Genomic DNA, 14,709 nt, shown 5'->3' with positions numbered 1-14,709 from the left:
GAATGCTTGCAACCGAATTTCCGATTGGCTCGCTACACAATTGCAGAGAATTTTGTAGGATCAAACAGGGCATTCATTCACACAAGTCACTGCATGGAACAGATACTTTGGCCCAACTTATCCATGCCAACCAAGCTAGTTGCATTTGCCTGCATTTGGGGCATGTTTTTACAATCTCTCTCTCTATGTCTCTCTGTCTCTCTCTCTCTCTCTCCATTTCTGTGTGTGTGTGTCTCTCTCTCTGTCCCTCTCTGCGTACCCCTCCTTGTCATTCTTCCCCCTCTTTCTCTCTCTAATCCTCTCTCCATCCCTTTATCTCTCTCTCTCTCTCTTTTCATCTACCTGCCTATCCAGTTATTTCTAGATATGGACCATTTGTGAAAATGTTGGTTCTTTCATCCCTCTAAGCCTCACCCTTCTCCCTCATGAGGCTTATCCTTCTTAACAATTAGAGTTTGGTTTATCCATGCCCCTCATGCTCCTCTGCCACTATAAGGTGGTAATCTCAGGATTGCTGCCCATGCCACATGCCAGAGAGAGTGGCAACAGGAAGAAGTAGCAGATGATTGGATGGCTGAAGAGTTGGTGCAGGGAGCAGGGGTTCAGATTTCTGGATCATTGCGATCACTTCAGGGGAAGGTTTGACTTCTACAAAAAGGACAGGCTGCACCAGAACTAGAGTGGAACCAATATCCTGGTGGGCAGGTTTGCTAGAGCTGTTGGGGAGGGTTTAAACTAGTTTGACGGGGGGTAGGAATCTGAATGTGAGTACAGAGATTAGGGTAGAAGGACAAAGCATGAAGCTTTGTGTTCTGTGTTGGTGAGGAAGGACATGCAGGGAACAAAACATAAAGGTAGCCAGTTAGAGGGTTTGAAATGTTTCTATTTCAATGCTAGAAGGAATAAAGGGGATGAACTTAGAGGTCAGTATGTGAAACTTTGATATTGTTACCGTTTCTGAAACTTGGCTGGATGAAGGGCAGGATTGGCTGATGCAGGTTCTGGGGTTGTGGCATAGATTAAAGCTCACACTCGACTGGAGGGAGAACAAACACTTTATTAGCTTACAACACAGATAGGGTTCACGGATAGGCTTCAGAGGGGTTCTGGGTTTAGGCGAGAAACCAGGGTTATATACGGGCCCTTGGGGGAGGAGCCGGGAGGCAGGACCAGTCGTCAGTACAGGATACCTCAAGTGAATCCCAGTTCACTACAGGGGTTTAGGTGTTTTAAAAAGAATAAGATGGGAGGGAGGTTAAAAACGAGGGTGAGGGTGGGGAGAGGAGCAGCATTACTGGTCAGAGATAATATTACAGCTATAGAAAGGGAGGATGCAGCAGAGGGGGTGTCTACTGAGTTGGTGTGGGTGGAAGTCAAAAACAGGGAGGGAGCTATCACTGTGCTGGGTGTAGTCTATAGGCTCCCATATAGCCCTTGGGAAACCAAGGAGCAGATAAGCAGGCAGATTTTGGAATTGTGTGGGAAATACAGGGTTGTAGTTATGGGTGATTTCAACTTGCCTAATATTGACTGGCACCTATTGACTGCAAGAGGGATAGATGGGGCTGATTCGTCTGGACTGTTCAAGAAGGATTCCTGATACCGTATGTGGTCCAGCCAAGGAGAGGAGAGGCCGTACTTGATCTGGTTCTGGGGAATGAACCTGGTCAGGTGGCGGAACTCGCGATGGGGGAGAATTTTAGCTTCAATTTAGTTATGGAAAAATGATAAAAACTGTCAAACTGGGGAAGTGCTAATTATGAAGGGATGAGGCAGAAACTAGTGAGAGTAAATTGGAAACTGATGTTTAAGGGTAAAAACGCAGAAGTATTTGAGAGGAAGTTTAGGGACCATGTGCATGGTTTAAGATAGGTTTGTCCCACTGGGATAAGGAAAAGGGAACCAAGGCTGATGAAATAGGTCAGGCAACTAGTCATAAGGAAGAAGGAAGCATACATTAGATATAGAAAACAGGAAGGGCTCATGAGAAGTATATGGTAGGCAGGAAGGAGCTTAAGAAAGGACTTAGGAGAACTCAAAGCGAGTATGAGAAGGCCTTGGCATGGAGAATTAAGGAGAACCCCAAGGCGTTCTATACATATGTGAAGAACAGAAGGATGATGAGAATGAATGTGGGGCCACTAAAGATTAAAGGAGGCATCATGTGCCTGAAGGCAGAGTTTGGGGGGGTACTAAATGAATATTTTGCATCAGTATTCACAAGTGTAAAGGACGTTGATCACGCTGAGGTGGAAATTGAACAGGCCTGTGTGCTGGACAATGTGGAGATTAAGGAAGTGGTAGTGTTGTATCTTCTTAAATCTCCTTTAAAACATCAAGATTGGTAAGTTCCCAGGACAGGACACAATATAATCCAGGCTGCTGAGGGAAGTAAGACAAGAGAGCTGTGGCAGTCGATATGATGTTTGAATCTTCTTTGGCAACAGGGGAGGTGCTGGTACATTGGAGGATGGCAAATATAGTCCCTTTGTTTAAAAAAAGGTAATGGGAGAATCCTGGGAATTATAGACCAGCAAGACTTATGTCAGTGGTGTGCATACTAATGGAGAAGATTCTTAAGGATAGGATCTATGAGCATTTGGAGAAGTCCAGTCTACTCAAGGATAGTCAGCATGGCTTTGTGAAGGGAAGGTTGTGCCTCACGAGTCTAATTGAGTTTTTGAGGAGGTAACAAAAGAAATTGATGAGGAAGGGCATATGTGATGTATATGGATTTTAGCAAGGCATTTGACAAGGTCCCCTATAAGAGACTTGTCCAGAAAGACATGAGGCGCGGGATCAGTGGAACATTGGCTGTGTGGATAAAAAATTGACTTGTAGCAAGAAACCAGAGAGTAGTAGTGGAAGGAAAATATTCTGCCTGGAGGTCAGTGCAAGGATCTGTTCTGGGACCCCGGCTCTTTGTGATTTTTATAAATGACCTGCATGAAGAGGCGGATGAATGGGTCAGTAAGTTTGTGGATGACACGAAGGATGGAGGAGTTGTGGATGGAGCTGAAGGTTGTCGAAGGTTACAAGATGATATAGACAGGATGCTGAGATGGGCAGAAATGTGGCTGATGGATTTCAATCTGGATCAATGTGAGGTGATGCATTTTGGAAGGACAAACGAGAAGGCTGAGTTCAGGGTTAATGGTCAGTTACTTAGGAGTGTGGATGTATAGACCTTAGGGATCAAATCCATATATCCCTCAAGGGATGCACAGGTTGATAGGATAGTTGAGAAGCCCTGTGGGATGCTAGGCGTCATTAATAGGTGGAGTGAGTTCAGATATAGAGAGGTCATGTTACAACTCTACAAATCTCTGGTAAGACCACATATAGACTATTGTGTACAGTTTGGGTCACATCATTATAGGAAGGATGTGGAAGCTCTGGAGAGGGTGCAGAGGAGATTTTCCAGGATGTTGACTGAATTGAGAAACAAGTCTTAAAGAGGCAAGGTTAGCAGAGCTGGAACTTTTATCCTTGGAGTGTAGAAGGATGAGAGGAAACTTGATCGAGGTCTACAAGATTATGAGAGTCATAGATAGGGTGGACAGCCAGCACCTGTTTCAGGGCACGATCAGCAAACACCAGAGGACGTATGTACAAAATTAAGGGAGGTAAAGTTAGGGGAGTCATCAGGGGTAAGATTTTTATACAGAGAGTTGTGGGTGCCTGCAATATCTTGTTGGGGTTGGTGGTGGAGGCTGAAACATTGACAGCATTTAAGAGTCTCTTATGCAGGAGGCCAAATCCTTCTCTTATTATTTATCTTGCATTCTTATGGTTTCATGTATATGAATAAGAAAGAGATTGATGTTTGTGCTGCAGTATGGAGACAAAGTGGAATTGAAGGAGCATAGACCTGGCGGGCATATGTGAGAGGTTGGGAGTGGCTCGGTATTTATTCCCTGAAGCCGAGGAGGCTGAGGGGTAACCTTAACATATTACATACAGCACAGTACAGGCCCTTTGACCCTCAATGTTGTGGATGAAAGAAAAATAGAGGTTAGAGGGTAAGGAGGATTTAGTACTTTTTTAAGGAAGGAATATATAGGTCAGCACAACATTGAGGGTCAAAGGGCCTGTACTGTGCTGTATGTAATATGTTAAGGTTACCCCTCAGCCTCCTCTGCTTCAGGGAATAAAGACCAATCCACTCCCAACCTCTCACATATGCCCGCCAGGTCTATGCTCCTTCAATTCCACTTTGTCTCCATACTGCAGCACAAGCATCAATCTCTTTCTTATTCATATACATGAAACCATAAGAACACAAGATAAATAATAAGAGTAGGATTTGGCCTCCGGACCCCAAAGCCTCCCCTGCAATTCAATATGATCATGGATGAACTGCGCCAGGCCTCATCTCCTCTTCTGTGCCAGTTTCCCTGGAGCCCTCAGTTCTCCAATCATTCAAAAACAAATGCTCCTCCTTTCTGAATGTCTCCAACGATTTATCCTCACGTGTCTTCTTTACAAGTGAGATTGGCAAAGAAAGGTTCTTCCTCTGTGCACAAATTATTAGTGACTCCACATAGTGGAGGACTCAGACCAATCATTTCCACATGCAAGGTTCTTGTAATGTGGCTAAAACAAGAGGGAAGCTAGGGGCAAGGATGAGGGTGGGGGAAGGCGGGAGATACAGGATGTGGGAGAATTAATAGTTGTCAGAATAGCAGCTTTCCTTGGATGCTTCCAGCAAAATTGTTATCAGGAAACTCAATGTGAATAAAGTAACTAGTCAGTTGAGATTGGTTTTATTGTAAGGGGAGGCAGACAGTACCTGTGGAAAGTGTGAAACGTTAAATGCTATCCAACAAGTATCATTGCTTGTTAATGGTTTTGCAGTGAAATACCCTGGCCAGAAACTGCTAGAGGTCCTGTGGTTGAAACCCAACAAGAAGCTGCTTTTGGAATTGCATATTAATCACTCTGTGGACTGGTGGTGCCCACTGACCCTTGAAGCTACTTGGTGCACGTGACAACTCACAATGCTAATGAAGGAAGCTATTTCACTGATTAGACTGGAGCAATTCCAAGAGCTTTTAAGGCCTGGAGTGCAGGCTGCCATGAATACATGGGAACATTCATTTGAAGTTATAATAAGTATTTCCAAGAACAGTAAAACTCATTTCCAATATTGTTATCAGTGCAAGGTGACTGTGAATTTCTGTTCAGACCATGTCTTGCATTGCAAACTGCAGATGTTGCATTACCATGTTGACAAGGCTGGATAACTTTATCCCTCTTGACATTGCAATCATTTGTCAGGGTGGATCTCCCTGTCCCAGAAGACCAGGGGGAGCAGCCACTGATTTAATCACGTGGTCTGTGACTCACTCCAGAATTTCTCAGAATGGAGATCTTTACCTTCCTGAAGCATAGTGGGAAAAAACTGACTTTGTATGAAGATATAAGATTGTGTGTTTTTTTTTTTAAATGGCACTTTATAGCTGCAGCCACACACTCCAGTGACTTGGGTTCAATTCTGACCTGTCTGTGTGGAGTTTGCACATTTTCCCTGGTACTGCTTGGGCTTTCCCCAGTGCTCCAGATTCTGCTCACCTCTCAAATTACGGGTAGATTACTAGGATAAGGACGGTATGGTTGATGTAGTGGTTAGCGCAACACCTTTACAGCGTAAGGAGTTCGAATCCCGCGCTGTCTGTAAGGAGTCGGTATGTTTGCCCCACACCTGCGTGGGTTTTTCCCAGGGGGCATTCTGGTTTCCTTGTACTATTCTATGTTCTATCAAAGAGGAGGGATATGTGGGAGGCAGGGTCTAAAAGATGGCATGACATTATGGGCCGATGAGCCTGCAATCTGCTGTACTACTCTATGTTCTATAATTGGCCACTGTAAATTATCTGGTATATACATGTAGGGTGGGGGAGAGTTGACAGGAAGGAGTGGAGAATACAATAGGTTAGGTGAGGAGTAGTGGAAATCAAAATGGGTGGTTGATTGTAATGCAAACTCAATGGACTCAAATACCTATTTCTGTGCTATATGACTCTACAAACTACAGAAACAAGTTTATACTTATCAAAATATTACATATCAAACCAATTATGTCATCTAACTTGTAAATGTAGGCGCTGTGGTACAGCAAGCAGACACAAAACACAGACTTCAATACACTTAAACTCTGCTGTACATCAGTAGTAGTCTCAATGGCTCCAAGTCTGACTAGCCTGGGAGGGGCCAGCTCAAGTCTATATACAGGTTGGTGATTGACAACCGGCCAGGTGGAGTCAACCTCCCAGTTGGTCTTCCTGCAGGTACAGAGGTCACCCCCTGCAGTAGGCTGGAGGGCACATGGCCTAGTGCTCTGGTGGTATCACCACAGGCACACAATTAAAGTTGATTTGGTTACTTTTCGATCAATTAATTATTCTTTAAGAACCTTGACACTGATACTGTCAATAAGTTGATATCAGGCAGGAGGCTTATCTTGCTTGAAAGCAAGTTCTTCAGGAACCATTTCCCTCAGAAAACATTCGCAGCCAAGAATTTAATCACTCCATCAATGGTGCAATTTGACAGCGCTGTAGTTCTGAAAAAGTTTGTACATTAATTCAGCACCAGAGACCTAGGATCAATCATGAAATCTATGCTGCCAGTTCACCCCTGTGACTGCATGGGTGTATCGTGCAGGTGCTCTGGTGACCTTCCATATCCCAAAGATGTGCAGGTTGCTGGGTTGATTGCAATTGGCCCTTGGGTGTAAGTGATAGAATTTAAAGGGAGTCGCTGATAATGTGGGTACACTGAAGGGTCTGTTTTCTTGCTCTATCACCCTATGACTCTATCGCTCTTGTGTCCTCCCAGGTCCTAAGACCGCAGAAGCTCAGTCATGCAGTGCCAATGCTGCATCATGCCCACCAGCGTGTGTATGCAGCAACAATATTGTGGACTGCCGTGGGAAAGGGCTGACCGAAATCCCCGTCAACCTCCCAGAAAACATCGTGGAAATGTAAGTGATACGCATTCCCGGTCTGGACACTGAAAGGCAGGGAAGGCGACATCAAGTTCCAGTTTGTTTCAGAGCTACTAAAATTATCATTTAACTCCGTTCATCATGGGACTCAAATCGTATGGGCAAAGAGCTAAGTGTGATCTACCTTAAGTTGACATAGTGCAGCATTTTTTTTTAACTGAGCTCCCTGACAGCCTTCTGATTGAAATGGCCTAGCAATGGCTGTATCCTCAAACTAATAGCTAATGAACCTTGGGGAAGAGCCAACAGTGTGAGCACGATGGATCTGTACAAATCCTATAGAAAGCAAAGTAAAACCAAAGTCTACTTTGGGTCAATGTGATACCATTCTTTTTTGAGACTTGGATGTATTGAAAATCAGATCCAAGTCTTTTTCTGTAATAGAAATGTGGCACTCAATCACGGATCGTAAGAATAGACCATTCATTTAAGATAAGATAACCTTTTAATGTCATTGCATAAGGACAAAGAACTCGAACACACATCCTGACATCCATCAAACAAATAAGATCTAAAAACAGCAACTCAATCAAACAGTATAATATTCATGGTATGGTGGTGGTCAGTTCATGTATGGCTCTGGGGTAAAAACTGTCTTTAAGTCTGTCTGTGATTTAATGGACCAGAAATGTCCACTGGAGGGCAGCAGGTCAAACAGATGATGGCCAGAGTGGTAGGGATTTGGCTGCTCTACTGAGGCAGTGATATCTCCAAAGAGGGAAATGCGCAGCCAATAATTTTCTGGGTCGCATTGAAGATCTCTCTGGTCTGCTGCCGAGCAGCTGGCAAACCACGTAGGAATGCAGTAGGACAGCATACTCTCAGTGGAGCAGTGATAGAAGGATGGCAGCAGTTTCTTCTGCAGTTCAATTTTTTTCCTGAGAATCCTCAGGACATGGAGTCATTGCTGTGCCTTTTTAACTACTGTGATTGTCCAAGAGGAATCTTCAGCAAAGTGCATAACCAGAAACCTGAAAACAGTGACCCTTTCCACACAGTCCTGGTTGATATTAATATTGTTCCTCCTGAAGTCTATTATGAGTTCTTTTGTTTTTGAGGAGTTCAAGATGAGATTGTTCTCTGAACACCACGCTGTCAGTCTTTGGACTTCATCCCTATAGACTGTCTCGTCTCCTCTTGAAACGAGTTCAACCACAGTCGAGTTGTCTGAAAACTTGATGATGGTTTTGGTAGAATATGTGGAGGCACAATCATGGGTAAGAAGAGAGTAGAGGATGGGGCTCAATTCACACCATTGTGGGGAGCCAGTACAGTAGAGGAGAGGTGAGTGCCAATTTTAACAGTGTGGGAATGGTTCGTTAGAAAGTCCCTAATCATAGAAACATAGAAACATTAAAAAAATAAGTGCAGAAGTAGGTCATTTGGCCCTTCAAGCCAACACTGCCATTCAATATGATCATGGCTGATCAGTACTCAGTTCCTGCCTTCTCCCCATACCCCTTGATCCCCTTAGCCACAAGGGCCAAATCTAACCTACTCTTAAATATTGATAAGGAACCGGCCTCAAATACTTCCTGTGGCAAAGAATTCCACAGATCCATCACCCTCTGAGAGACGAAATTTTTCCTCATCTCAGTCCTAAAAAACTTTCCCCTTATCCTTAAACTGTGACCCCCACCCCGGTTCTAGTTTTTTCCAGCATTGGAAAAAACTTACCTACATCCAGAGTCAAATAGATGAGGAAAATCCTAATTCAGCAAGTTTTGTAACCAGTCTGCCTGGGATGATGGTGTTAAAGGCAGAGTCTATAAATAGCATCTTCACATAGCCCCTCTGGTGTTCAAGGTGGGTTGGTGCAGTGTGAAGAAGAGTGGCAATGGCGTCCACTATAGACCTGTTGGCCCTGTAGGCAAACTGATATGGATCAAAGGTGGGTGGGAGGTTGGCTTTTATATGCCAGTCTCTTGAAGCATTTCATGATGACCAGTGTAAGTGCTACTGGACAGTAGACATTGAGGTCACTGATGACATTCTTGTTCAACAGTGGAATGATAGTGGCAGATTTCAGGCAGAGGATTTAGACAGGGACAAGTTGAAGATTTTTGTGAAGACCTTGGAGAGCTGGTGTGCACATTCTTTCCTGCTACACCATCAAGGCCAGTGGCTTTCCTTGGTTTCATCACCTTTTTCACCCATCTCGCATCTCCGCAGTGAGGACGTGACTGTTGGACGCTGAGGATGGTGTTGTGTTCTTTTCTGCTGCCTTCACCTCAAATTGAGCAAAGAAACGATTAAGATCCTTGTCTAGCGTGGTGTCGCCACTGATAGTCATGCTACTGCTGGTTTTGTGATTGGTGAAATGTTGGATGCCCTGCCCCACTCGCTGTGGATCATTATTGATAAACTGTGCCTTGATCTTCTTCTTATAGGCCACTTTAGCATCCCTGATGCCTCCCTTCAGATTGGCTCTAGTGGCACTGTGCAGTTCTCTAGCTCCAGGCCTGGTGTCATGATCCTTGAGAAGAGTTTTGACCTCCTTTGCCATCCAGGGCTTCTGGTTGGAATGCAGCCGAATACGTTGGGCTTCTGGTTGGAATACACCCGAATACATTGGGCTTCTGGTTGGAATACACCCGAATACGTTGGGCTTCTGGTTGGAATACACCCAAATACGTTTGTCGGTGGTGACATTGCCGACACAGTTCTGGATGTAACAGAGTACAACTGATGTGTATACCTCCAAATCCTGATCTTCAAAAAGGATCCATTTGGTCCTCTCAAAGCAATCCAGCAGCTGTAAGGAAACTCCTTCCAGCCATATCTTAACAGTCTTCATGGGGGTTGAGCTTTCCTTCTAAAGGAAGTGTATGCTGGGATTAAGAATATGGATAAGTGATCTGACTGGCCTAGATGTGGTAGTGGCATTGACCTTCTTAATGTTTGAATGAACTTTGTCTAGTGCCTTTTTGCCTCTGGTAGCACATTTAATAGGCTGTTCAAATTACAGGAGGGCTGTCTTTAAATCTGTATGATTAAAATCTTCAGCTATAATATGGGTTGCTTCAGATTAGGAGCTCTGTTGTACATTTATAGCATGGAGAAGAAAGCCTCAAGCTATGCTTGCATTAGCATCCAGATGGAATGTAAACAGCTGTAACTATGACAAAAGTAAGCTCCTGGGGAAGGTAAATACGCCTGCATTTAACTGTCAGGTACTTTAGCTCAGGTGAACAATGACAGTCTATGATCTTCGCATTAGTGCACCAATTGTTAAGTACATACATGTATAACCGCTTGACGTCCTGTTTTGTGGAAACTGCCAAAATGTTTGGCCTGGAAGTCAGCCTGAAGAAAACTGAGGTCCTCCATCAGCCAGCTCCCCACCATGACTACCACATCTCCATTGGGCACACAAAACTCAAAACGGTCAACCAGTTTACCTATCTCGGCTGCACCATTTCATCGGATGCAAGGATCGACAACGAGATAGACAACAGACTCGCCAAGGCAAATAGAACCTTTGGAAGACTACACGAAAGAGTCTGGAAAAACAACCAACTGAAAAACCTCACAAAGATAAGCGTATACAGAGCCGTTGTCATACCCACACTCCTGTTCGGCTCCGAATCATGGGTCCTCTACCGGCATCACCTATGGCTCCTAGAACGCTTCCACCAGCGTTGTCTCAGCTCCATCCTCAACATTCATTGAGCGACTTCATCTCCAACATCGAAGTACTCGAGATGGCAGAGGCCGACAGCATCGAATCCACGCTGCTGAAGATCCAACTGCGCTGGGTAGGTCACGTCTCCAGAATGGAGGACCATCGCCTTCCCAAGATCGTGTTATATGGCGAGCTCTCCACTGGCCACCGTGACAGAGGTGCACCAAAGAAGAGGTACAAGGACTGCCTAAAGAAATCTCTTGGTGCCTGCCACATTGACCACCTCCAGTGGGCTGATATTGCCTCAAACCGTGCATCTTGGCGCCTCACAGTTCGGCAGGCAGCAACCTCCTTTGAAGAAGACCGCAGAGCCCACCTCACTGACAAAAGACAAAGGAGGAAAAACCCAACACCCAACCCCAACCAACCAATTTTCCCTTGCAACCACTGCAACCATGTCTGCCTGTCCCGCATCGGACTTGTCAGCCACAAACGAGCCTGCAGCTGACGTGGACATTACTCCTCCATAAATCTTCGTCCGCGAAGCCAAGCCAAAGAAGAAAGACATGCATAACCACACCCGCCCCCCCATTATTTTTACCAGAGTCTTTATTTCTTTATCCCAGTGGAATGGCATTTGGGCTGCTAGTTCAATTGCTGCATCTGGGATGTGGGTGCAGCAATGTCTCTGTTATTAACAGAATACAATAATCCTCAATGAGTTTATTTGCAGAGAACTGCAATTTAAATTCATCCATTTTGTTAGTGATGGATCTGGCACTGACAAGAAAAATACTGGGTAGCAGTGGTTTGCGTGGTTGACTGCTGGACCGGCGTCCACACCTGCTTCCTGTGTCTCCTCTTCCTTCGACTCCTGCCAGACCCCACAATGATCCACACAGGGCCTGAAGTTCAGAATATCTCCTCCGGCACATTACATGAGTACAGAAACATACCTGTGATGGACCTGCTATGGTGAAAACCGAAGTTCAAAAGATCCTGTCGGCTGAAGATAGGGTTTGCACATCCAAACCAGACATTAACAAGCAAGTGGAATGTTATGGCGAGGTTGGTAGACAAATTCAGGAAGCTTAAATCTACGATGAAATAAAGATTTGATTAAGAAGTTTGTTTTATGATTTCAGTACTCCACGTGTTAGGGCAAAATTCAGACTTGTGACCATTCCAATATACGATTGATCCTTCGGTCCTAATTATGGTCATAAGTCGGGGAGTACCTGTACTCTCCTGACCTGGCATGGGTTAAAGAGCAGCAATATATTTCCAAAGTAGGATGGTTGGTGGGACAGTGTAAACCTGGCTTGTTCTGAAAGAAAGTTGATCTGTGGTTTAAACTGAAGACTTGCGCTTCCTTATTCAAGATTGAGTACATAAATAAGGAGGTGTGAAGGCTTGCGGGCTAAACGTGTAAGAAATCAGTAATTGTTCTATAAAGACAGCCCTGCCATCTACTACACTTTATGAAAGGAACTGAATGAGTTCAAAAAAGCAGAATTCAAGACTACGGACAAGGTTGCCTAATTTTTTGGGAACCACATCTTGTGACTTTAAAATGTAAATATGGGCAGTGTCCATTAAATCTTGTAGTCAGATTTTACCAGACTTCCTTCTCATGCACCGCTGCATCTGGGAATGGATGAGTGTTGTAGAGAGAGACTTAATAGTTGCACATGGCTTTCCTACCCCTTACCCACCAAGCAGCAAGATAAAATGTAAGCACATCCCAACAGCAGCTGTAACCTGGACTTAAGACAGTTCCTTCAATGTACCAATGGACAGCAAAATGTTTCTCATGAGCAATCATTGGAGAGGAGGTTTGACAAGCAGCATCATAAGGATGTGTCACAACAGATGGCCAAAGGTTTGCTCAAAGAGGTAGATCAGGGAGGAAATTTTGCAGTTGCAAAGGAAGAAGGAGAATTTAAATATGTTTGGTGAGTTGATAAGGACTCTGGTGCTGGGGATTATGAAACAGTATGAGGTTGGACAAAACATTTGCAGAGCTCTTCCTTTCCTGTCGGAGAGAAAAACTGTACATGTGGTTGACGTGCAGCCAGACCCAGAGTTTAAAGATATAGAACACATCTTCCAAGCACTGGGAATAAAGCCAACAGGTACATTCTTCAGTTGAACCAGACTTGAGGAGTTACTTGCTCTCTCTCCTCCATAATAATTTTGTATTGGATGTAAGACAAATGTTAAGGAACTGCAGAAGGTTTTGATGAATGGTTTGTGATTAGCATTGAAAAGCAAGCGTTGCGCTGTGCTGCTGTAGATAAATAATGCTGTTGCTGCTCCACTCTCTATGCTGACTTCCACTTCGGTTTGGGAGTAGCTTGCTCATTTTCCCTGTGAATTTTGTGGGTTTCTCATGAGGGTCTGGCTTCCCTCCAACATTCCAAAGAAGTTCTGGTACTGGATACTGTAAAGGGGGTGGGGATCAAGAGAGTTGATCAACAGGGTCACTGGGAAATAGGAGTTGATGAGATTGCTCAGAGAGCCAGCATTGGTCTGATGGGCCAAATGGCCATCTGCCTTAATAGAATTGGATAACTTCCTCCACTTTTAAAAAAAAAACACTCATGACTGAAGTTTCTCACTCATTTAGTGCTAATTAGTGAGAGAAGAACACAATGCTCTTCAAAAATGGCTGCAATCATGAAAATTAATTTTATCTGGAGCTGGATGAGGGATGACACATTTACCTTTACAATGAGGAACTGTGGAATTGCTGAAGGTAAGAGTCATTCATATTGCAGCTCTCAAATATACTGTCAAGTTTTCAGGAAATTTTCAAAAAAACTCTGCAGTTTAGGCATCATTAAAGTAGATCAAAGCAGATCCATGATCTTTCATCACTTCTGATGTAGGGTTAGCAACCTGAGCCATTAACTCTCTTCCTCTCGTCACAGATGTCACCTTCCTTTCTAAGCACCTACAATATTTTGCTTTTGGATCTGAATCTGAAATTGATCTGAAATCTGAATCTTTTATGGGATGTGTTCCACTCCTGATTGAAATAAAATGGTGTCAACCTGGGCAGGGAGAGGCTGGCCTTTTCCCAGGGGGATCCACACTCCTGCAGATCAGGTGGTCATGTGCTTTGCACCAGAAACTAACTGATTGGTGAGAAACAGGAAGTCTAAGCCGCAAACAAGGTTTTGCTGATGTTATTGCTGGGGTGATAAAGATCTCATCAATATACCTATTAATTCATCAACAAAAAGATTTCAGCCAAGGTAAGGTGTTTACCAATGGTGATGCACTTGAGATCCTTTGAAGAATGATTTTTCTGCCCATTTAACCAAGCACATAACTAAAGGCAAACTCTTATGGAAATGTCCCAGGTATCTGATCATGGTGCATGTAAGAAAATACTGGGTTTTGTTTCAGTGTAAGCTGCAATCATGAACCAATGGCCTCCTTGTGGTTTTTGTGGTTATGCCATCTTTGGAGAAATTCCCAGAGAGGGTTATACTGCTACACACATTTGTCTGACCACATTTTCTTTCAAGGCTTGAATAAAATTACAGGAAACCAAAGACTTCTCAATTGAGCCCCATGTGAAGTGCTTATTTTTTTGGAAACGTAATGAAGAATTGACATTGGCATGACAAAGTTATTGAAAAGGTTTGTAATTAAACTCAGGAGGCTTGAAAGATTTACAGATGAGAATCTTCGAAGCTGCCCCCATTGAAAATTGCCATTTCTTAAGCTGGTCTGGTATCTGTGAACCAACAGGGAATAAAGACAGACAGGGTTACTGTTGTGAGTCACATTCTGCTGGGAACTAGGTCACATGCAAGAAATACTAATGGCTGTGCTATCCTGATGGAGCAGGGAGCTGGCTCTCAACGTTCTGGCAGGCACACAGGAGTGAAAATTTCACCCATCCACCAGTGAATTGTTGGAACTCATCAAATAAGAGCAGGAAAAGGTTGAGGGGGAAAAGGAAAGTGACCAAAAAACTGACAGATATGCCAGAGAGATGGATAAAGGCAGGTAGATTTTTAATCGCAAAGATTAGAAAATTAGGGGCATCAAGAGAGAGTGA

At 44.0% G+C, this 14,709-nt stretch overlaps 1 protein-coding gene across 3 annotated transcripts in view; it reads left to right on the top strand.

The window, feature by feature from the left end:
- Positions 1 to 14,709, top strand: part of LOC138743649 (slit homolog 3 protein-like) — a 726,007-nt gene that overhangs the window by 538,437 nt on the left and 172,861 nt on the right. For all 3 annotated transcript variants that reach the window (XM_069899177.1, XM_069899179.1, XM_069899178.1), the window contains one exon: positions 6,841 to 6,985. In XM_069899177.1, coding sequence (XP_069755278.1) covers positions 6,841 to 6,985 — 145 coding nt within the window. The remainder of the gene's footprint in view (positions 1 to 6,840; positions 6,986 to 14,709) is intronic.

This window comes from Narcine bancroftii, chromosome 9 (assembly GCF_036971445.1).
Source record: "Narcine bancroftii isolate sNarBan1 chromosome 9, sNarBan1.hap1, whole genome shotgun sequence".
Classification (NCBI taxonomy): domain Eukaryota; kingdom Metazoa; phylum Chordata; class Chondrichthyes; order Torpediniformes; family Narcinidae; genus Narcine; species Narcine bancroftii.
This window is presented reverse-complemented; position numbering and strand designations above follow the sequence as displayed.